A 25057-nucleotide genomic window follows, 5' to 3' on the forward strand; every position below is an offset into this window, starting at 1 on the left:
AAAGTTTCCAAGAAAGCTGTATCTTTCTGCATGACGTGCTGGTGACGAGTCATTGGTTTATCCCTTTGCAGATGTGAGAACCACCATGAGAAGCTGAGTGTTTTCTGTTGGACCTGTAAGAAATGCATCTGTCACCAGTGTGCTCTGTGGGGAGGCATGGTAACTTATTATTATTATTATTATTATTATTATTATTATTATTATTATTACAGTTTGCATGTAAAGCTACAAAACACCCACAGTAATCACTGGAAATTAACAAGTGTCCAGTCAGTAAAAGCCCGGTTGCAACTTATTATTTTCATGACCTGTTTAATCTGCAGAATATTTATTTAATTAATGGTTTGGTCTTGAAAATGTCACCCCCTCCTAATGCCCAATATGATGTCTTTACATAACTTGCTTTGTCTGACCAACGGTCCAAACCCCCCAAATGTTCAATTTACATTTTACACATTGGAGAAACTGGAACCAGAGACAGATTGGTGCTTTTGTTGTGTCCAGCATGGCGGACACACCTTCAAGCCTCTGGTGGAGATCTACGAGCAGCACGTGACCAAGGTGAAGGAGGAGGTCGCCAAGCTCCGCCGGCGCCTCATGGAGCTCATCAGCCTGGTGCAGGAAGTGGTGAGGACTGATGGTTGCTTTTATACAAGAAATGCAAAAATCTAAAAGACCAGTGGCCATGACATTTACTGGGCACATGAGGATGAAACCTTTCCTGTAGTTCCACCCTCTGGCCAAATTGTCATCTGTGAACACAGTTGGCCTAAAGAGAAGAGGAGAGTAAGATAAAGTGTGTGAAAGCAAGCTACATTAAGGTCCTGGGGCAGCTGTCGGACTGAGAATTGTCCTAGCAACAATGAAACTATCAAAATATGCCGAAACAAATCGGATCTTAAAAAAGGTCAGTTTATTTTTGGTCTGGTTTCATTTTAGTCGATTTCTTCATCATTTTCCAAATAGATTAAGGCATCATAAATCTTAATTTAAACAAGTTTATTTATTTTTTTAACCATTCTTGAAATTTGTTTGTAGCTGGGAGAAAATTTGTGAATGTGACCAGTCTTAAATCACTCATATGTGCCACTTAGAACAAATCGGCTCATATAAGCAGTTCTCGCACGAGGCCAACTATCTCGTAATCCTTTGGGTAGATTTCACTTAAATTTGCTCAGAGCAAGAAGTGTCATTTAACGACCACTTCACTTAGTTGAGCATAAAGTGTGTGTGTGTGTGTTTGTGTGTGTGTGTTTTTTCATGGGGTCAGGAGAGGAACGTGGAGGCTGTCAGGGGAGCCAAAGACGAGAGGGTCAGAGAGATCCGAAACGCTGTTGAGATGATGATCGCTCGTCTGGACAACCAGCTCAAGAATAAACTCATCACCCTCATGGGTAAGACTCCAGGACACTGATCACTGTCACAATGTATAAAAAAGCTGAGTATTTATTTTCCGTACATCGCTATTTATTGTTAGTTTCAATCTAAATATAAACCAGAATTTTACTCAAATGGTGAAACACAGTTGCTTTTAAATTAAATCTGGTTTATGTCATTTAGACCAATTTTACCTGAATTATTAACCTTAGTCTCAATTTCAATGAGCCCTCATTACATAAATGTTTTGGCAATTTTACATGTTGGTCTGATTCAGTGCCCTATTTAGGTGGAAGTCATGCTGGCAATCTTAGTCTAAATTGAATGTTTTTAGATTAACGTTAACGGCTGCAGCAGCACAATAAACAGACACACAATGTGCATCTTGTTCGCTTGATGAAGATCGCTGTAATAAATTTCTCGTGTTCAGTATCATCTCCTTTGCTCAAAGTTAATAAAATCAGTTTAATAAACCAGGAAACTCTGTGAAAAACCCTCAAATAATGAAGGCTTTAAAGGCAAAATAAGTTTGAAAATTCCAGGCGGTTGCCAAATACTAAGATAAGATAAGACAACTTTATTCACCCCAAGAGAAATTGTTGTGCAGCAGTTGCAGTACAAAGAAGAAAGGGTGCAAACAATCAATAAATGGGTATCCAGAATTCGCAAAATCCAAAATGTACACCATGCCAAAGATTTAAACAAGGTTCACGGTAAAACTCATAAGTTGCTTCTTAGAGAATTGCATGTAGATATTTAAATACATTAACAATAAAATAAATAAATAAAATACTGCAAGAGTATGTGGCTTCTGATTTAATTGACGTTATTGTCCACCTCAGAAAGTTTTTTTACGTAAATGTCATGTCTAGGGTTGAGAATTCCCGGGAGTATTAAAGGGGGAAACTTTCCATGAGAATGAATGGGAATCTATTTACCATCATAAGAGCCCTAATTGTAAATACTTCTGATATAAATAAAAAAATAATAATTTAGTTGAGTTGAACTTTAAAGGCGCTGTAGGTAAAAAGCAAAAAACGCCACAATTTCAATTGGAGTGAGATCTTTTCCTGCAGCTCTCCCTCTCCCCTCTCTGTCTGAATGTATAGAACAGCCAATAGGAACGTGCTCTCTCTCTCTGAAATGACGTGATTGGCCCAAGTCTCCCGTCACGGGCTACATTTTCTAAAGCCTAAAAGAAAACTGAGCCAAGAGGAGGTGCAGAAGTCTATTTTTCTCTCAGACCACTTGAATTACAATATGCTGAAAGATTATTATCGCATTTTTGCCCAACAACGCCAAAAATATACTGCCTACCACAGCTTTATTTCAATGAGTTGACTCATTAAACATTCTATTGAACTTTCATTTAACAAAATGACTCGCCTCCAAAATAAAAGACTTCTCTCCAAAAAATTATGTTTCTCTCAGTCCTCTATATCCTCTCCATGGACTTCATATATGTTTTATCTTCACTATTCAAGCTGAATTTATATTTAATGGGATGCTGGCAGATGATCCGTACATGTAATGGAAGAGTTCTGCTGAATGAAGTTTACGATTACAGTTCAATTAAATGGGCATTCTTTTAACCAAAACATGCCATTAAACCTAGCATTGCTTATTTATGTGTATCTCCCCGCAAATAAGCGCCCTGTTAAAAAGATGAGATTTGCAGTTTGAAGTTGTGCAATATTCCCTTAGAAATTGTCCGGATATTTACCCAACCTTTGCAACCCTAGTCTGAATAAAGCCATAAGGGACATTAATCTAAAAGTCACCTTCTGTCTGAAAACCGCTTTATGATGCCAGTGCCAATGCTACGTATTCCATGTCTGAAAAGCGCTCTTGTTGAAGCAATTCACCTTCACCGTCCCAATGTGTCCAAAGGTTGAGACCTTTACCCACAAAATATGCAGGCTCTTTGCTGCAAAGACAAGAGAGGCACCTTTTTATAGCTACAGGGCAATATACAGATGAAATATTTATCTGGACTGAGTGGATGCATGCACTTAGTGCCCACAACCTTCACACCCGACCACTTACACTCACCATCCTCCGTCAGGGCTGACATTCATCACAAGTACGCTGAAAATAGAAATGTGTTCCTCCCCTCTAGGCCAGAAGACATCTTTGACCCAGGAGACGGAGCTGCTGGAGTCTCTCCTGCAGGAGGTGGAGCATCAGGTTGGTAGTCTGCAGCAGCTCAAAGCCCCAATTCATTTGGCTGTACTGCATGCTGTTGTTTTGTTATTGGTGTTTGCTGGGCTGTGTCAGTTGATTCAACACTATGGTAAATGTGTGGATGCAGTGTGTTGTGTTGTACTGTTTGATTGCAATAAATTGTAAGATGCATCTTAAATCCCCTCCCGCCTTCAAAAATCCGATTTTATATTTTAATAGTGGGACGGCTGTATAGTAACTATATTTAATACCAAATTACTGTATTTCTGGCAGGCAGAAGAACTACAAGCTGGCGGAGTGCAGAGTTGTTGAGAATTCTTATTTCTCTCATATTTTGCAAATGTGTTTTAGTGGAGCTCCAATGCAGTATTTCTGTCATGTCATATTACAAGCAGGCATGTCATATTTTCAAGCAGCATGTAGTTTGGTTAACTTGATGTAATTTAATGTAGGCTTAAATTGCTAATATATTACAGAAATAGTTTCAGTAATAAGGTGCGTATCCTAAATTATAGATAGCTTATTGACAGAAGAATAAAGAACATGGCTGGTGCGGCTCCTTGTTATTCTTATACTGAAGTGATACCTATGTTGTGTCATAGAGCTTCATTATTGACCAAAAACTTGTGACCTGTTCTTTTTTTTACCATGAACATGGGCACTGTAGTTTCATTTGAGTCAATCCCAAATACACGATCCTGCTGCCGTAAATACTCACTAGAGCACCAAATGGGTATTAATCCACGTCTTAAAATAGTCACCGACAAATGCATTATTTACACCCTGTTCGAGTAACGTTTGCTAAAAACTATTGTGCCCAGCTGAAATAATATTGAAATGAAATGAAAGTATATATTTACAAATTGTTTTTAAAGTGCTCATATTGTGCTTATTGCATTTTCCCCTTTCCTTTATTGTGTTCTATATCTTTTTGTGCACAATATAGGTTGACAAAGTGAAAAAGCCCAAAGTCCCCCAAAGGGACTTACCATCTCCAACAGAAAGCACTGTTTACAAACTGCTCCAAACAGCTCTATTGTAGTCCAGCCTTTACTTCAGAGACAAACGTGGTCACTTTGTAACACACGTTATAATGCTCGCCTAGCTGCTAGCATGGCACGCCCTCATACTCTTGCTTCTGACTGGCTAGTAGTCCTTACCTAGGTACTGTCAGGGCACGCCCTCATACTCTGCTTCTGACTGGCTAGTAGTCCTTACCTAGCTACTGTCAGGGCACGCCTTCATACTCTGCTTCTGACTGGCTAGTAGTCCTTACCTAGCTACTGAGCATGTGCGACTCCCAACAAAGATGGAACAGAAGTGAGATGCCTCACTCCGTAGCTAAAACAAAGAGCTCAACACACAGGGTGAAAAGAGGAGCTGCAGCAATGTGCAGTACAACAAAAATATGGTGTTTTCTGAAAATTAAACCATGTAAAACTATTCTGGTATAACCTCTAAATACAATTGTTATAAACCTGAAAATGAGCATAATATGAGCACTTTAAAGCCTTATGTCTTGAGCAGCAACCAATGGAAATTGGGCTACAGGCAGGATAGGGAAGTCCAAAAGTACTCAGACAGACTAACACATTGTTAGTTTTGGTCTTTTCATGGGAAAAATCAAAATCAAAATATCGCTGAGGCCTCATCCTTTAATAATCCATCAAAACTCACTACATTTAGATGCTTTGGAATGCTTTGATACAAATCTGTGGGTTTATTTTAATGTTTTCCTACCAACAAATGACATCTTTTAGTAATCTTCAGTTACTGGAGTAAGGATTCAAATCTGATATTAGTTACATTGTACTGGATTAAACTAGTTTTCCTTCATCCAAGCCAAAAACAATGTGCCATCATTGATGATTTGCCACAACGTGCTGATTTTTGCCGTTTGTCTGTTGAACAGCTTCACTCGTGCAGTAAGAGTGAACTGATCTCTAAGAGCCCAGAGATCCTGCTCATGTTCCAGCAGGTCCATCGGAAACCCATGCAGTCCTTCGTCACCACGCCGGTCCCTCCAGACTTCACCAGGTGATCTGCTTTTTTTTCTTTTTTTTTATTCAAATATTCGCAATTTCACAATTGAAAAGGCATATTCAGTAGAATACAACCAATAAACTATCAACCAAGCGAGCTGTATCAATAACAAAAAAAGAAATCATTAAACAGAAATAAATAATAGTTTTTTTAATTTATTGGTTTACACATAAACAACTACTACAGATTAATCTTTCTGTCTTTCTGTCTGTCACTTTGATTTGTTGGAGAGATGCAAAAAACCCTAAGAGGTGCTTAATCTGGGCACTCTCCAATGCATACTCCAATTAAAATAGAAACTAAAATACTGAAAAATGAAAAGCTGTGTAACTGAAACGAACAGAGTACAGTAGATCACCATGAGGAAAAATAACCGAGAGGAGGAAGTCAGCTGGGTTCAGTGGTTGTTGACAAAGAGGATGAGGAGTGCTTTGAAGCCGTTCCACCCACCACTGAATGTATTTCACGAGCTTTGTCCACTTTGGACCTAAACCTGGAGGACCGACGTGGTCCCCCCCCAAAAGATACACCAATATATTAAAAGAGCAAAACAATTATTCACATTTGAAATCCTAAAACCAGAGAATGTGGCATTTTTGCTTAATAAATGATTAATCACTTATCAAAATTGTTCTTGAGTAATTGTCTGATAAGCAAATTTGATTCGATTAGATAAGAGTACAAGTGCTGAGACAACGAAATGAAGTTTTATGTACAGAATAAACCGTAATCTAGAGAACTAGAAGGGCACTCTGAGAGCCCAGACCTCCGCCAAGGCATACCCTGTCTCCCAATGTTATGCATTGGGGATTTTCCCAGTCCGGAACCCAGTTTTCTGACACCACATACCCTATCTTGCAATGTTAACAATGTTCAGTGTGTGTAATCAACCTTGCTCTGTGTGCTTTCAGTGAGCTGGTTCCTGCCTATGACTCTAGCACTTTTGTTCTGGTCAACTTCAGGTAAGTCCTCTTTTTGGACCTCAGTGCTTTTAACTTTTCTGTCAGCTGCGTGTGTCTTAGTATATCATCTTGAATTGATTCACACAGCCCTTCCAATCTTTATATGTTTACATTTAGCTGACATTGTTTGAAGTAGACTTGGTCAGAGAACATTCCTATGAACCAGCTGGTTTTGAGCATACTCTCACCTTTAGGGGTATCGGAGTTATAATTAAATTAGTTATATACTATGAAAAATACAGTAGTGTGAACGTTGATATTCACACGGTTGTTACTGTAATTTCTATGTTTTTCGACTCTTACTTCTGCATATTTTGAGCTACAGAAACCATTCAAATGCCAAAATTACCTCTTAGTATGAAGATGTGTAATGCTCAACTATTGATTGCTGTATCATCTTAGCAATGTGCATTTCTACTACCATCCACACACCTTGTGGGAATAGAGAGTCAGGGGTTCAACTGCTGACTTTTCTGCAGTGCATTGCATTTGGACATCAAGACTTTTCATGCAATTTATTTCACATTTTTGCCTTTCCAGCAGTGCTTTGAAATGTATTTCAGCTGTCAGCATTTACACTGCATTTTACGCAGAAAATGCATTTTCTAGTTATAGTGAAGATCTGTAGGAGAATCATTTGTTTGATGTAGTGTAAATCAGATTTCTGAACAAACTAAAAACTGCTGCTTAATGATCAATAAACAATTTGATGGAGAGATGCAAAAAACCCTAAGAGGGGCTTAATCTGGGCACTCTCCAATGCATACTCCAATTAAAATAGATAGAAACTAAAATGCAAAAAAATGAAAAGCTGTGTATCTGAAACGAACAGAGTACAGTAGATCACCATGAGGAAAAATAACATAGCGGAGAAAGTCAGCTGGGTTCAGTAGTTGACAAAGAGGATGAGGAGTGCTTTGAAGGAGTTCCACCCACCACTGAATGTATTTCAAGAGCTTTGTCCACTTTGGACCTAAACCTGGAGGACCGAAGCGGTTCCCCCCCCCAAAAGATACACCAATACATGAAAAGAGCAAAGTTTATAGGGTGTATTTACTTGGTGTCCTCAAGGTTTGATACGCCTGTGTCTGATAAGTGTGTTTTTTGTGTGTTTGTAGCACCCTGAGGCAGCGGGCCGACCCAGTCTACAGCCCTCCTCTACAGATATCTGGGCTCTGCTGGAGACTCAAAGTCTACCCAGTGAGTTTCCCTTCTACTGATGTTTTCTCTGATGTTTTCTATGAAACCCTTGCTACACTGTTCGTATTGATATGTTGATATTTGGTTACTGTAGTTCTGAAAATTTTGTAAAAAATATTTTTTATATAGTTTTTGTTAGTAACTCTTTAAATGTATTTCCTCAGGACGGTAACGGTGTGGTCCGTGGAAACTACCTGTCTGTGTTCTTGGAACTGTCTGCTGGACTCCCTGAAACCTCAAAGTATGAATTATTTCTTAATAAATTTCCTGGAAATCTTTCTCTACGGTCTTTGTTTATAGTCATGTCTGAGGTGAGGGTGAGGTTAAATTAAATGATTTTAAAATGCATACATGTTTTTTTTATAAGGCAACATTTGACTAGGAATACATGACATTTCAGTGCAAATTATGTCCATATGTAATTTAAATGTGTACATTTAATAAAATACTAATAATTTTAATAAGAAGTTTAACCGACTAGCATTTCTGGTGCAGACTAGCGAGGGTAGCAACCTTTAATCAGCTAGTGTACTAATCACACATATTCGCAGTATCCACTGCCTAAGATATCTTTCTCTGCCGCAGAGCTTTATTGTTCCAAACATGTTTCTTCATTACCATGAACACACATAATGTAGTTTATTGTGAGTCAATCCTACATACTATAAGAATAAAATATAAAGGAAAATATTATATATGTGGTAGCCTGGTGAGTAATAGTAAAGTGAATAAACTGTAATAGGAACAGGTTGTGCAGTAATGTAGTACATACATAATGTGCCTGTTCTGATATTTGCTGCACTATTTTATGTCTTAGATTTAAATTAGGTTTTGTTCAACTTCTGCATGATTTGTCTGTAAACACATGTTTTAAGTATATCCGTTAAGCATATAGAGCTCGACCCACAGCGTCCTGCTGCTGGAAATACTTCCTAGACTACCTAATGTGTAGAGCATTAATCCTCGAATGAAAATAATCCCCAACAGATGCACTATTTTCTAAGGAACATTTTGCTAGAAAGTACAGTGACCACCAGCTGTTTCAGGGAATCATTTAGCCTTTGTTTTTTTTTAATGAAAGTATATTTTTATTAGGACTAAAAGCCACAGACAGATTATGAAGGAAAGGACTAGCACATGGGATCTGTTGACAATAATAATAAAAAAAATAGAATATTGTTGTTTCTAAGATGACGTTCAGGAGTAGGACAATATGTGTAACCTAAATGAAAAGAGTGTTCAGTAGTTTTCAGTGTGGTACTAATGTAATGTCTTGGTTCTGTGTAGGTATGAGTACCGTGTGGAGATGGTCCATCAGGCCTCCAGTGACCCAACCAAGAACATCATTCGGGAGTTTGCCTCTGACTTCGAGGTTGGTGAATGCTGGGGCTACAACCGCTTCTTCAGACTGGACCTTCTGGCCAGCGAGGGCTACCTGAACATGCAGACGGACACACTGGTCCTCCGGTGCGCTCACACATTACACACATTACACACACACACACACACACACACACACACACACACACACACACACACACACACACACACACACACTGGAGAGCATGCTCACCTGCATGACTCTTGATATTATAGAAACGAGCAGCGAAGCAGTTGTGTTGTCAAAAGGGTAACGGCGTGTTTTCATGCGTGTGCTGCACAGCTACCAGGTTCGCTCACCCACCTTCTTCCAGAAGTGCAGAGATCAGTACTGGTACATCAGCCAGCTGGAGTCGGCCCAGAGCGGCTACATCCAGCAGATCAACAACCTCAAAGAGGTCCCGTGTGTTTTTGTGCTTCTATTTATTTGAGTTTTTAAACCTTCAAAGTGAGAACATCAGTCATTACAAAGTCATGTTGCTCACCCAAACATTGTTAAAAGAGAAAGTGTCTATGTATATTTAAAATGGATCTAATTTTTGATTGCAGAGGTTGGCCATCGAGCTGTTTCGCCGTCAGACGTCGCGCAGCTCCTCTCCCCCCGAGATGAGGCTCGCCGCAGGCCCCACAGCCTCCGAAAGAGACCCTCGCTCGGTGAAGAGCGACGACGACATCCAGACCACTTTGACCAATGCTAAAAAAGGCGAAGAAGAAGAGCGGACTCAGCACGATGACTCAAATGTAAGAATGGAATATACTGCATTAGACATTAGTCAAGTCCTTCCAGTACTGTTAAGTCTGAACCCATATTTATTGCTTAGCTCTGTTGCTTAGATCGAATTCCTGTAGATGCAAAATCATTATTTGTTTTCTTCACTGAATGCAGCTCTGCACAGCGCGGAAGAGCAGCGCAATCGCTAAAGGGGAAAAAAGGAGCCGTTTTCTCGTAAAACAAAAAGTATTTTAAAAGTTCTCTTCTCTTTATCTCATAATTACCACATCCAGGTCTTATAATTATTACTCTTCTGTAACTTATTTGAAACTGTCGTTTAGCTCAAAGTGGTCCCAGTGTTTAACTTTAGTGCAATGGGATGTTTATACAGGTGTGTAACCAAAGTGCAATCGGTTACAGCTAGGGCTGGGTGATATATATTGTCCAAACTATATAAAAATGTCTATTGTATATACTTATCTATATTCTTTCTATTGCGATGACAAAAAAAACAACTGCCAAACTGCGTTCTGGCAATATTTACGTCATTTGAACAAAGCGTTATGGTTCCAATCAGCTGGCACTCATGTTTTTTAGATCTTGATTGGACCAGACCCTCATCCTGTGGATTTGCTCAGGGCATCCCTATCTCTGTATTTTAGGACGTTTAAATGTTCCTCTGTAAGAAATGGAGATATCTCTACCATTTTAGTCTCGCTTTGCCAGACCTTCCTCCACAGCGCTGTGGAGGAGGGTCTGGTTAGTCCACACAGCATTCTGGGATGGGAGAAAAACGTGCTCTGGGTTATTGCCATTTCTTTAAGCCAATCACAAACGTCCTGGGCAGCGCTTAGCACTGGCAAAAGCCACAGTGCCACTGCAAAATAGCCTTCGAGAAGGAACTTGTTTAGGTGGAACATGTGTCAAAAGCTGTTTTAGTCGTGCAACAGAAAACTCAGATTGATAGTCTAGCTAGCTGTCTGGATTTAACCTGAGGAGCAGTTAACCATAGTCCTCAGAAATCCACCGGAGTTTAAACTTCCAACACTAACAAAACCGGAGGTACCGGACATACGGCTTAAAAGATTGAAATCCAAAACAACGGAGCAACTGTTGCGATGTTGTGGATATAGACTACTCCAGCATAAAACCACAAGCTTAGTGTGATCATGGCGCCACTGTGTTGTTCAGGAGCTGTCGGACGGAGACTTGGAGGTGGACTGTCTGACCGAAGAGGAGGTGAACCCGCTGGATGGCAGCAGCACCTCGGGGAGCTCCACGGCAACAAGCAACACGGAGGAGAACGACATAGATGAGGAAACCATGTGAGTAGAATTTCTCCCGTTCTCTTAATGTGACGTACTGTCGAAGTTCCAGAGAGTGTAATCATTTATTCACTTTGCTGTGACTCTTTTTTTTTTTTTTTTTTTTTTTTAAAAAAAAAAAAACAACGTATAGCAGTGATCAGAACATAAAGGCCTCAGTTTCCTCCCTGAGCTGTGGTAGAGAGGCAGTAACACAAAGAGGGCAATTTTGTACCTGCCTACCTGTAATAAAAGTTATTATTTTTCTAATTACTGAATGCATCACTATTTGTTTGTGTATATTTGCATAGGTCAGGAGAGAATGATGTAGACTTCATTGGGAACCTGGAGGCCGAAGAAGGAGAGCTTCCTGATGACTTGGCGGGAGCAACAGGTATAATTCATACACCATTATAAATATATAATTGATTATCAATGTTAATCCTCCCATTATTTCCCCGGTTTTGTAGGGAGTAGCTCAGAAGAGGTCCTTCTCTCTGTTTGTTAGCAGAATTCAGCTTGGTGGAACTTGGTGGAAAGTTTGGCTTCCACATCTGCATAACTTCAAGAGCCTGTGTGGCATAAATTTAGTTATTTGCCCATTTCCTCGAGGGTCCGCACAGACAAACTTTGAACGTCAGTATGCACCCCAAGATGTATGACCACATTGCGTCTACACCTTTTGCAAAGATATACATGCAGACACTCTGTGTGGCCATTTATTGACCGAGCTTTACATTTTGACTCATAAATCTTAAAAAGTGATTGCATGACAGCGGAATAATGTTTTCATGGATTTAATAACTTAAAGACAAATCTATTGGTATGAACTTTTTTTTAATCTACTTCCATTTTAGCCGAAACAGATTTTTCCCCATTCATTCATCCATCATTTGGTACATAACATATTAGATATTTCCCCCCATTTTTTACAGATTTTAGAATGACCAATTCCCACTACACTGCAGTCCTTGTCACTCCTACTGTTGGCCTCAGGAGGCTGTGCGCTCCATGTAAAGCTTAGATCGGGCCCGAAAAATCAAACCCGACCCTACCCGAGCCCGGGCACGTTGTGTCCGAGCCCGGCCCGACACATTAACTGTAATCATGAGCCCAAGCCCGATTTTTAAACCCAACAATTTTTTAATACTTGGGCCGTTAAAACTGACGTTCTCAACTACAATTCCGAGTTGGTTGAACTGCAGAAATCTGTTTAGAAGGGGTATGCTTGGAGAAGTAACAAAAGAGGACACTGAAGGCTGACTATCATCTTTTCTGCCATGGCGAGCCTGCTTCATGTGTCTGTTCATCGTCCAAGTCCCCGTTTTTTTGCTGTGATAGGCTAGCAGCGTGCCGCACTTAATGCACTCGACAAAGCCGACACATGTTGTCACTGCCCACGACTTGTTTAAAATGGTTCAATTCCTCCGACTTTCCTCCCAAACTTGCTCAAAGTTAATTCTCCTGTTTTTCTTTTTTTCTTTACATCTTCAAGCTCCATGTAATATAGCGTGCGAGTGGAGGAGACGCTGCGCATGATAAAAGCATAGCTTTCTCCCCACCCAATTAGGCTAATAAAGTAATCATTAAAAAAAACACAAATTCTTGATCAAGGGCCCGGCCCGAGGATAGTGGCGGGAAATATCGGCCGGTCGGGTCGGGTCAAGCTCGGGCTCGGGCAGAGAATCTGAACTCTAGCTCCATGAGACGTTATGTTGCAGGACACTTTTTTTCACCTGCCAGCGATGAGCTTACACACAAAGCCCACTGTACAGTTGGTGCACAAACCAACCAGTATGAATTACCAGTACAGGAGTCAGGATGAAAACTCTGACATGAATAAAACCAATAATGATTTGTATTTAACTTTCTGTACTTAGCTGCTGTTTGGAGTAACTACAAATTCTGGTTTCTGGTGTACTGCTTTAACAGCAGTAGAACTCCAGTTATACAATATTTCATTACTGTTTAATCTGGTGATTATTTGATCAGCTGATTTAAAATAAGAAGATGGTAAAAGAACATGTTGGAGGTGACTTCTTTTGAAGTTGTTGCAAAAGCCAAAGAAAAGCAACAAATCCTTACGTTTGAAGCCGTAACCATCAAATATTTAATGTCCCGCCTCAAATAAAAGCCTTGCTTTCTCTTCAGTTGAGGCAAATAAAAGCCTGTGCCACTATTTGAGATTTTACGGAACCAAATCTATTTTTGTTGTTTGGCAGCTGTACAAACAGAACATAGTGATACGATAGTGGGCCTCAGAGCAGCTCCTCCAGTGTGTTTGACTGTTGGTGTTGAAAAAGGCATGAAGAGGATGAGTCATTGTTGGTGCACTGTACCCGCTTTGCAGCGTTCTGATATAGAAACACTTGGCGCGTGTGTGTGTGTGTGTGTGTGTGTGTGTGTGTGTTCACTCTGTTCGATGTAAGCGTCAAGCTCAGCATAACCTTGCTGCACATTCTTAAGGTCCCACAGTTTCGTCATAATTTTTTTTTGTTTTATAATCGTTTGTTGCTGTTAAACCAATAAAGTTTAGCCTCATTTTATCATATCACGTTTTATCTGGAAATTAACATTTACTGAGATTTAGCTGGAACTCTGCCAATCGGAGAGAATCCGTTCTGTTTTACTGATCGTTAAAAAGCATTTGTGGTCAAATAACAGGTGGAGAAAAGATAACAAAGGTTTATTATGTATTCTACTCAAGTCCCACGATTTGCGATAGTCAGGTATGCTTGGAACATTTTCATTGTATGCAAAGCAGGCGTAAAAATAGCGTAGATGAGAAGTAGCAAGAAAAAGTTGTGGTGGGAAGAGAAACTTGAACTAACCTTTTTATTCTACAGAGACCTCAATGACATCAGACAAGGAGTGAGCGCACCACAAAGTTATCCAAAGATCTAATAAAACCTCAGTATTTGAGTATTCAGTATTCCGGACTCAAAACGAATATGTTGATGAAGAAAAGTATTGAAGCCGTAGATGGATTAATAAGATCTCTTTATTTACACAAGAGGTCTGAGACTCGTCTCTGCAGAGATGGTTCTAAAAATCTTACTTCAATCTCTTCTGTCTTATACCAGAGCATTACCTTATCTGATCCTTGCACCATGTTGAAGTCCTTATAAGCAATGTACCAAAATACATTATTCCTTTGCCCATGGATTATTACAAGCTATAACCATGAAGAAGAGTACAACCATAAGTGAAAGTATACACTCTAATCTTCTGCAGGTGGATCCAGCTCTGTTTCCTTGTGTGCCTTACATCGCAGCGCTGCTGCTCCTCGCAGTGGCAGTAGTAGCGGAGCTGCATCCGGTGGTGCTGTTGGTCAAGGTAGCAACAGTCTCCTGGACATCGACCCGGTCATTCTGATCCAGCTGCTGGATCTAAAGGAGCGCAACAGCGTGGAGTCTCTGTGGGGCCTCCAGCCTCGGCCTCCCGTATCTCTGCTGCACAGCCAAGGTCTGTAAACACACTCCGCTCTCATATAACAACAAATCATTCCAGCTAAACCGAGAATCAATACTCTAACTCGCACACAATGTCCCTCCAAAACAAAATAATCCCTTTGGAGGATCACAGTTGTACTGCAGCTATAGACAGACTGAGGTTCATCTTTTAAAGGGACACAGCTGATGCATTCACTCGAGCCCTTTTTATTGAAAGAAAACAAATGCATTTTTCATTTAATTTCTCTCCGGTGATTGAGACCATCTTCCAATATTAGTAATGTGTTATGCCCGTGTAGAGGTGTCTCAGGCAGAAACATTAAATTAAATCAACCTCCCCAAAACTCAAGCAGCCACAGAGAGAGATTTGAATATAAAGACTCAAAGAGCTAGAACTTCAGCATGGATTATGCCATCTTAACAAACAAAAGAAATCTAACAAGGGCGGTAACAATCAAAAGAAACCAAACCAAATTACAAAAACCTTTGACGGAGAACGATATTAAAGGTGCCCTGTGCCTGTAAGTAGCTTTATGGAGCAATGTTTTGTTTTGGATCATAACTGGGTGGCAGCATGGTTCGGTAGTTAGAAAAAACATTTCGTAACCAAATGCTGACAGATTGGATTCTTGATTGTATGACCTTTGATGTACTTTGAGATGTGAAGGAAGGAGAGATTAAATTCAGCAGGTCTTCAGTTCTTTCTAAAGGATGTATTTTCTTAAGCTGCTCTCATTTTTTGTTCCTGTTTCTCGTCTCTTCCAGCTCATCCTCACTCCAGGAAAGAACGAGAGCGGCGGCCTCAGGTGGTGCGACGATCTGCTCCAGACTCGGGGGTCCTGATCCGCCTCAAGGCTCAGATGGCAGAGGTCCGCAGCAAGATGTCTGACGTCAAGAGTCAAGTGCTGGAGGCTCGGGGGACTGGAGAGCCCAGGCCTGGCCTATCGGGGGGCTTCAGTGTGGAGGAAGCACCCTCTCATCATGCTGATCCAGAGTTGTCGGCTTGTCGTAAGCCCAGTGAGCTGGAGCTGCTGGGGAGGGCAGCTGCAGCTCGGTCCAGGCCCTGCCGCCCCGGTGAGGACTGCTACGCTGCTGATAATAATGTTAAGCTGCTATAACGCTTCAGTGCTTCGAGTGTTCCAGTGTTGCTTCATAAGCACAAGCTGACAATCCTCTCATTATCCAGCTACACCCACGTCACGTAGCCTCTACGATTCTCATGATCTTTCTTTTTGAAGAAGAGCGTGCTTGTTTTGAGTTTCAAAAAAAGACCAGAAAATGGCAAGCTGTGCAGAAACGATGCAACTTCAGCTTTTACGTTTTCACAGAATTTCATCTGTAAAATTTGAGTTCATAACTTGAGATCCGTCAGCCTCCAGAGAAACCAACATCTCCGGTCTCTCCGGTCTGTTCTTGAATGTACTGTAGCAAGCTAAGGAGCGCAAGCTGTACCCAAAATGCTCTGCCTCCCCTAAATACACTGCACAGTGTGTACGTAACCCACTACTTACAAATATGTCCCATAGATCTCAAGAACTCACACTCAACACTGCAAACAGTATCAACAAATACTGTAACATCTTAAAAATGTTACAGCCCAAGTGGGCATTTAGATACAAAACAGCCCAACATGAATTCAAAAAGGAGTTCACCAAAGTTTATGGGATTCATCATCTGCAGACACGGTTGAAGGTCAGTATTTGTTGCTTCTGTAGCTCCAACAAACCGGACATCCATATAAAGAGCAGATCTCATAATCATCGTTATCTAAACCATGTATCATTGTCTGCTGCAGACTCATTTCTCACAATCGATTTTAAAAGGGTACAGTTTAGTGTATTTGCCTCCCAGAGATATCTCAATGTTATTCGGCTTCCATATGAGCCTGAGCTACTGAGACTGGAACCCCGATGACTGGATTTAGTCACAGGCCCCCAGGAAGTGCTCCGGGATTTGAACACTGTATCCAGTTCTCATAATACATCCATTCTTTAGACTAGTCTAAAGATGACGAGGCTCATAGGACTCGTGCAGGCAGAGTCAATATCTAACATGTTATTATACAGTTATAAGTGGTCAATCAATCTGAGGTAATTGCATATTTGTCTCTATTTTTGTTCTGTGTGCAGCCAGGAAATCTCTGTCTCCTGTCCTGGACAGCAGCAGCAGCAGCAGTTCTCTGGTGGTGAAGAGGAGGAGTCCAGAGGAGATGGAGAAGGACCGGAGGGGGGGCGATGTGGCCACAGTGCTCAGCCTGCATCTTAAAGACGGGCTGGGAGGTGCAGACGGTCAGTAGTTTGTTTGTAGTACATATAAGTAGTATATATAAGTAGTATATACCCAACTCAATTTATTTATATAGCACCTTTTAATTAAAGCATGCAGCCCAAAGTGCTTAGCAGAACAAAATGGTAACACCAATTGGGGGGGGGGAGAAAATAAACAAACGATAACAAATTTTAACCAAGACTAAAAATTGCAACAATAAGACAATAAAATGTAAAAAAGGAAAAAAAAAAAAAAAAAAAGACCAGATTAAAGCAACAGAATAAAATGAACTCCAGGGTTCAATATTGATTTTAAAAAACAATCATTGACACTGGTAGGCAGGTAGCTGGAACAATAAATTAACAGAATTCAATGCAAATGGAATACAAAACACCAGGTTATACAATTTTACAAACATTCTCGTTCGCATTTCCCTCCCCACCTACTCACGATAACTCACAAATATGTGCAAAGTTGCAGCAATAAAATGATCAAGGGCTCAGTCATTCCCACATCCTAAAACCAGTTTGTGGATCCTACAGTATTACTCCAGCTGGACTTAATGGATCATATTTTATCGTCTCACCGGTACTGTACATGAGCCAACAACACGCCTCCACCCCGCGCAGCTCCTTACATGTTTTTAATGCAGGCCTGTTTTCGGTCTCTACGCCCACTCCGTTTTGCCTGGAGGAAAACCAAAACAAGACTTGATGTTTTCCCGCTGTGTTACTCTGCTCCAGGTGGGCTGAAGGCTGACACCGCCGAGGGCCCCCTTGTGTCTCTCGGCGGCTCCTCGTCGGAGCAGCAGGCTTCAACCTCCAAGCAGCAGTATTCGGTGGAGCAGCAGCTGTACGGGGCCTCGGGGTCCAGGGACGACATCTTCTCCTTAGGGGGGCCGAGCTACATGACTGCCAGCAAGAACTGTGGCAGTAGGACCCTGGGGTGTGTTTCAGGGACTAATCACACACAGGAACAACGTAGTCGGAGAGAACTCTTCTCGTCTTTATCTTCCTCTCACAAACACTCCTCCGTGTCTCTCTTCCTGCAGGGCAGCCAAGTTGCAGTGTGAACCTGAAAGCTCAGGAAACTCCCATCATTCCCTGCTGGAGGGGCCGTCTGCACAGCCACAGTCAAATGAAGGTCTGTTTAACCTCTAACCTCAGGAGTTTTTTTGTTGTTGTTTTGTTTAGCATGCGCAGCAATCACAAAAAAGCAGCCGGTTAGCTTAGCATAAAGCCTAGAAACGCGGAAACCGCTAGCCTGGCTCTGTCCAACAAAACCAAAATCAACTTAGCAGCACCTCCTAAAGCTCTCTAAATAACCCGTTATGTCTTATTTGTTTATTACTTTCAAAAACTGAAGCATTGCCAAGAAACTCCCGCACACTGTCTAACTTGAAAAGTAGAGAACGTTTCGGTACTAGACCATCATCCGTATCATTCTGAGAAGCCATCTTTTGTAGGAGGTGACTGTTTTCCTGCACCAATCAACAACGTCCGCATGAAAAAAAGGCATAGGTACATAACATTCATTCACATTTCTTTGCAACTTTTGACCTACTCTCTACGATGCACCTCTCTCACGTTATAGATGTGCAAAGTACTTTTCTGTAAAAACGACATTTTGCTGCTTACGGTTTTGTAGTGGGCTGGGACCATTAACTTCCTGGAGGCTCCGCTGGTTGCTCTGAGCCAAGAAAATAGTCCGGCACAAGCTAAGCTAACCGGCTGCTGGCTCCTGGCTAAGGCCTTAATGTGCTCATATATTATGCTCATTTTCAGGTTCATAATTGTATTTAGAGTTTATATCAGAATAGGTTTACATGGTTTAATTTTCAAAAAAACACCATATTTTTGTTGTACTGCACATTGCTGCAGCTCCTCTTTTCACCTTTTGTGTTGAGCTCTCTGTTTTAGCTACAGAGTGAGACATCTCCCTTCTGTTCCATCTTTGTTGGGAGTCACACATGCTCAGTACCTAGGTAAGGACTACTAGCCAGTCAGAATCAGAGTATGAGGGTGTGCCCTGACAGTACCTAGGTAAGGACTACTAGCCAGTCAGAAGCAGAGTATGAGGGTGTGTCCTGACAGTACCTAGGTAAGGACTACTAGCCAGTCAGAAGCAGAGTATGAGGGTGTGTCCTGACAGTACCTAGGTAAGGACTACTAGCCAGTCAGAAGCAGAGTATGAGGGCGTGCCCTGACAGTACCTAGGTAAGGACTACTAGCCAGTCAGAAGCAGAGTGTGAGGGCGTGCCCTGACAGTACCTAGGTAAGGACTACTAGCCAGTCAGAAGCAGAGTATGAGGGCGTGCCCTGACAGTACCTAGGTAAGGACTACTAGCCAGTCAGAAGCAGAGTATGAGGGCGTGCCCTGACAGTACCTAGGTAAGGACTACTAGCCAGTCAGAAGCAGAGTATGAGGGCGTGCCATGCTAGCAGCTAGGCGAGCATTATAACGTGTGTTACAAAGTGACCACGTTGGTCTCTGAAGTAAAGGCTGGACTACAATAGAGCTGTTTGGAGCAGTTGGTGAACAGTGTTTTCTGTTGGAGATAGTAAGTCCCTTTGGGGGGGGACTTTGGGCCTTTTCACTTTTGTAAACCTATAACATGCACAAAAAAGATATATAACACAATAAAGGGGGAAAAGCCAAAAAGCATAATATGAGCACTTTAATATCAAATGGAAGATTGGTATTGAACTTCTCACAAAGATACCGGACTATGAATGTTTGAACAGGTCTGATAATCTCATCCTCTCTTCTCCGGTCTGTAGATCAGTCGCCGTCTGTCCTGGTGGCCGCAACGAGCAGCGACAGTGACTCTGAGGACGAGGCCCTGCAGAGCAACAACTCTCGCTACGACAACCAGACTCCTCCCTGCACAGGTACACACACACACACACACACACACACACACACACACACACACGCAGTCAAATATCAACAGTCAAAGCTTCTTTGCACTGTGTGTAAGTTTTGTGATGTCCTACATTTGTCAAACGTGGTGAAACCTTGGGGTGTGCTGTGAGACACATCCGCCCACCGCTGATTTAGAGCTTCTGTGTCTAAATTAAAGACAAAAATCCCCAAAATGAGAGCGGTGAGAGTGGAATGAAACGGTAAATACGTATGCCAGAAAAAGGCAGGTTTTCCACCCAAATTTAGAGCAAATGTTAACCAAATTTCCAGAAAGTAGACAACTACTTTTATGCGGATATTAGGAGGTGGTCCATCGAGATAAACACTAGGCGGGGCAAATTTTTGTGACCTTTTGCATAAAAAAAAAAAAAAAAACAACAAGAAAGGGGACCCAACAAGATGACGTAATTAAAAGAGTGAAAACAGCCACGATGGATCTCTGTCATTTGTTTGTAACCTTTCTCACATCATTCATGAAACGGTCTCCTCTGATGTTTTCGCTAAGCCTGTTTCTCTCAAACTTGGTCGCATTTTGGTTTTGTCGGCACACCAACTTTCCCACCTCTGTGAAGAATAAAAACGTTGTTGCGTTTTTTTATTTTTTATTTATTATTTAATTTTATTAATTTCCGTCTTTTCCACTCATTATTTTATGCGCAGGAGGATTTAAAACTCAATTTACTGATAGATGCTAAAACTTTCCCCTGTTTCACCGTTGCCCCTGCAGCACCAGCGGTATCTTTTATCTTTCACATCATCCCTCTTTCGTTTCGCCATGTTTACAGTTTACAGAGCGCTCTGTGCTCCTATTGGTCAAAGTCCCGGGCGTGAGGAAACACGTCGTGGAAGGCAATCAAACTCTCTAACGTCGGAGTCTTTCTGTCGCGGCGTCGGTTGTCGTCTAAAGCGACTCGGGTTGGGCATTGTTTGGATTTTAACGATTCTGATTCTGCTTCTTCCTTTTCGATTCCGGTTCTTATCGATTCGCGTTTCCGATTCTTTGAGGGGTGGAGATGAAACGGGTCACATGCTTATTTTCACAAATAAGAGGAACGTTTTATTTTGATTCAGTGGTATCCTATAAAGCCACACTAGAGCGCTGCTTACTGTGCTCCACGGCTGCAACACAACAAGCGCCTGGTCGCTATGGAAACCTAAACCAAATCCTTCAAACGACTCCAATAAAGAATCGGTTCTACTGGAATCGTAATTTTTAAACCGATTCCAAAGTAGGAATCGGTAGGAACCGATATTCTGTCTTTTTATGTCTTTTAACTTAATCGGGTGTGTGTGTTTTCGTACAAAAGAAGCTTTTATAAAAACCCCATTAGAGCTGAATATTTGATGTTGTAAATGTTATGTCTTAATTTGGGTGTTCGCTTACATTTAAAAGGGTTCTAAATCTAGTTCAAGTAAATTGCAGCACACCACAGTCAACTTAAAAAAAAAAGGACCAAAGAAAAGGTGAATCCGGTCAAGCCCTGTTTACATGTCTTGTTCAGACGCTTTCATTGTATCAACCCCCTCACAATATGTGGATGTGCATTTTATTTTTTTTATTTTTTTTTGTACACGCACTTTTGTTTCCGTGAGTTATTCCTCCTCTTCCTTCTTCCAGGAGAGCAGCTTCTGTCTGATGACATGAGTCTGCCTGCTGACAGGTGATTCCCTCTCAAACACACGCTTTATCCTCAGCGGCAATAACGGCCCGGAGACGGCACGCAGGCTTAATGTTGCACCCACCTGTAGAGTAGAACCTGCTCGTTATGCATGAAGACGACTCGACGACTCCCAGACCTTTCCCTCGGTGTCCTGAATCTTCTCAGAAATGACAGAAACAATAATGACGGCCAGTATTTCAGGTGGCCACATATTAGCAATGTCATTAATATTGTGTGAATACAGTGGAACTGACCCTTTGTTTTTTCAACAACATTTCAACCTTTTCAGCTTCCTTTAACCCTTTTGATTTCCACCGTATTTCTTGCATTATATTTGTAATCTAATCTAAATACTTCAGAGGAAAACATGCGACCACAGCCGTTTGTGCAATGATTGACTCTCCGCTGGTTTTATTTTGCAAACCCTTACCCTTACCTTTTGACCTGAGCTACAGGGCATTTAGTCACTTTAATTCACTTTAATCTGCACACCCTCTCAGTGTATAAATGCTTTTGTAAATCAAGTCCACGGCATATTTGCAGAATCTCTATATAATCTGCAGCCTGTCGACAGGAGCTCAGTGTTTTTTATAACGGATGCTTGATGCTTGATGCTTGTTGATGTTGCGTTCGGTCTGTGTGGGCTTTAGTCTCCACACCTACTCGTCTTCATCCAGCCATGTCCCTGCCACCACCCAGCGTCGCCGCCAAAAAGACGATTCACTCCTCAGATATTCAGTTTAAAGGGATACGCCACCGTTTGTTGAAATAGGGCTTATCACGGTCTAGGTGGGCCAACGCATTTTTTTTTGTCTCAGTGCAAGTAATTAGGTTGTTTTTTTTGTCTTTTGTTGGCTCACTTTTACTCACAACATGTTAACCGGCAACATAGGATTCCATTCACTACGCTAAGCTAACTAGCGGCGGCGCTGCCGGTGTTGCACCGGACTAAACCAACGCATGCACAAAAAATGCGTTGGCCCACCTATCTACGGCTAGGGGTAACTCGTTTCTGGTAATTCATGCAAAGCTCTTCCCTCTTAATAACCACAACAGCCGCCGCCACATCTGTCTTCTTTATGTGACATTTGAAAAGGTTAAATGATCGCTGAATCCCACCGATTATGAAAGTGCTGCTGATTTGAGGTCTGTGGTTGGAAGCTCTGAAGCATGCTGCAGATCAGACTCGACAACGTCCAAGCAGGTGTTTTAGCTTCCACATCTGCCTCAGAGATCACTGACCAAACATTACGACACACTTCACACTCGCTAGAGTGGCTAAAAGAGACCCAAGTTGGATTAAGTCTGTGAGGAAAAAGTGCAAGATCCACCTGCCACTTTATATAAACTCGTGTTTTGAAGGAAGGCTTTGGATTACTGTTGCCAGTACCAGCTACATTCTTTCTGCCAAGAGATGTTTCTGATTTTAATTGTTGAATATTTCCTCCCTGTGGACACCACAGCCCGTCAGACCGATCTCTCCTAACTTGGACAAATAAGACCAAACCTGTCCGCGGTTGTAAACCGCAAGAGATAAAAGGAGAATAAGCTTTTTGTAATTTTGGGTGAACAGACTTCAAGTTGAAACTGCGGCGCGTTGAAGAGCTTGACAGCGAAATCGGCGTGATTATGTAACATGTGCTTTGTGCTGCACTGATGGCTCACAGCTTCACTGGCTTTTCTTCATGAATATATATATATATATATATATATATATATATATATATATATATATATATATATATATATATATATATATATATATATATATATATATATATATATATATATATATATTTTTTTTTTTTTTTTTTTTTTTTTTTATTTATTTTTTTTTTTCCACCTGAATACTCCCAAAAAAAACACATGTCAACGGCTGCTTACTTATTTTAAGTGTAACATACTGGGAAGTTAAAGACCTTTCTGTATTTTGTTAAGACTGTGAACCATTCCCTCTTCATTGAGCCACATCTTATTATTATTTAGAAGGTCACTTAATCTTTGGATCAAAGAATAGACATTATGGTACACTTGTACAGTCATTAGTTTACGTTGTAAATATCTTACAGTATGTTCAGACGTGGAGCTTGCTGAAAGTGCATGGCTTTACCGGCTGGACTGAAGGAGGACGGGAGACGCGTAAAGTCAAACCGAAATCATCGGCTAGAGCCAAGTTAACGTTTGAGAAGTGTTCATCTCTCCAGTCCTCTTGATCATGTGGTTTTTGTTACTGTTGCTTTACATGTTCATGTACATGATGGAGGCTCTCACCAGTTATTAACCTTTAACTCTTATTTGTGCTTCTTGTGTCAAACGCTGCTTTCTTTTTTTATTTTTGAATGTTCCCAGAATGCACTGCATTATTCGATGTGTACATTTCCCCTTTATTGTGTAATAAATAAAATGTTTTACGAACCTGGAAATGACCACGTTCTCGTGTCCTCTGTGTCCCTCGGTCATGTCTGAATGTTAAAATGTAGAATTAGGATTTGTACGTAAAGATTAGAGGCTAATTCTTCTATATTTATGGTTTGGCGGTTTTTCTCTTCCAAATCAGTTTGGCTAACCTGGTGATTTGCTTCCGACCTGTCGGATCGTCGGACTGCCCCGTTAGCAGTGGTGGGAAGTAACTAAGTACATTCACTCAAGTACTGGACGTTCGTGCAGTTTCATGGTACTGTACTCGAGTATTTCCGTTTTTATGCTACTTTATAATTCTGCTCCAATACATCTCAGAGGTGAATATTGTGCTTTTTACTGCACGACATGTTTAATATTTGTTGTTACTTTTCAGTTAACAAAATATGAATCGACTAACGATTTATTTATGTTGTATTATTATAGATTACCAGCAGTATATAAAGTAATTAGGGGTGGCTTGTGGCCTGGAGGTAAAATGGTTGGTGGTTCAGTCCCAGGTCGTCTGGTCCCTGAGCAAGACCCTGAACCCCAAGTTGCTCCCCAGATGCTGTATGTGTACCTGTCCACTGTTCCTAATACTTAGGACGGGTTAAATAGAATTTCACTACATTGTACTGTGTGTATGTGACGATTAAGGAATAAAGTTTTTTTTTTTAAGTAATTAAAATGAGCTCCCACCTTTACCAGCTGCAACATTAAAGTGATGAACACATTAATGCATCAATACTTATAATCCAATTATGTATATTATTCTGCATATTAAGTACTTTTGGTACTTTAATTATATTTTTGATGCTAATACTAATTTTGAATGCAGGACTTTTAGTTTTCATAATTCCTTTCTTTAATAAAGTATTGAACTATGGGGAATAAATCCTTAACTTTCTATTCATTTTAGCTCTCTCCAAACGGGCACTGACTGTGGCTGCAGAAACCCATCTTTTGCTTGTAACTGTGTATTTCTACACTATATAAGGTATAAGTACTTATGTGAATGATCTGAGTACTTCCTCCACAGCTGTCCACAAGTCTCAGGGGAGCTGGACGTCCCATTGGCTGATGAGACTGAATACATTTAACCAAAACCCTGCTAACTGAAGAGCAGACGGTAAATGTAATCCCACGGTGGTTCTAGTCCAGCTGCTGCTCCTGCTCCTCGAAGGAAGAA

The 25057-nt window shown here is 41.0% G+C and overlaps 1 protein-coding gene across 2 annotated transcripts in view; it reads left to right on the forward strand.

The window, feature by feature from the left end:
* trim37 (tripartite motif containing 37) overlaps positions 1-23891 on the forward strand; it is a 30620-nt gene extending 6729 nt beyond the window's left edge. The window contains exons 6-25 of one of the 2 annotated variants that reach the window (XM_028595613.1): positions 72-159; positions 505-627; positions 1271-1394; positions 3497-3564; positions 5474-5598; positions 6516-6566; positions 7685-7766; positions 7931-8007; positions 9054-9233; positions 9430-9544; positions 9696-9887; positions 11050-11183; positions 11474-11556; positions 14397-14627; positions 15380-15688; positions 16744-16902; positions 17626-17827; positions 17934-18025; positions 19663-19773; positions 23538-23891. In XM_028595613.1, the coding sequence (XP_028451414.1) occupies positions 72-159; positions 505-627; positions 1271-1394; positions 3497-3564; positions 5474-5598; positions 6516-6566; positions 7685-7766; positions 7931-8007; positions 9054-9233; positions 9430-9544; positions 9696-9887; positions 11050-11183; positions 11474-11556; positions 14397-14627; positions 15380-15688; positions 16744-16902; positions 17626-17827; positions 17934-18025; positions 19663-19773; positions 23538-23590 (2599 nt within the window). In that variant the 3' untranslated portion in view covers positions 23591-23891. Of the gene's footprint in view, positions 1-71; positions 160-504; positions 628-1270; positions 1395-3496; positions 3565-5473; positions 5599-6515; positions 6567-7684; positions 7767-7930; positions 8008-9053; positions 9234-9429; positions 9545-9695; positions 9888-11049; positions 11184-11473; positions 11557-14396; positions 14628-15379; positions 15689-16743; positions 16903-17625; positions 17828-17933; positions 18026-19662; positions 19774-21425; positions 22272-23537 lie in introns of those variants that run through there. The other variant, XM_028595614.1, reaches the window with a different exon arrangement.
* The last annotated feature ends 1166 nt before the right edge of the window (positions 23892-25057 follow it).

This window comes from Perca flavescens, chromosome 13 (genome assembly GCF_004354835.1).
Source record: "Perca flavescens isolate YP-PL-M2 chromosome 13, PFLA_1.0, whole genome shotgun sequence".
Taxonomy (NCBI): Eukaryota; Metazoa; Chordata; class Actinopteri; order Perciformes; family Percidae; genus Perca; species Perca flavescens.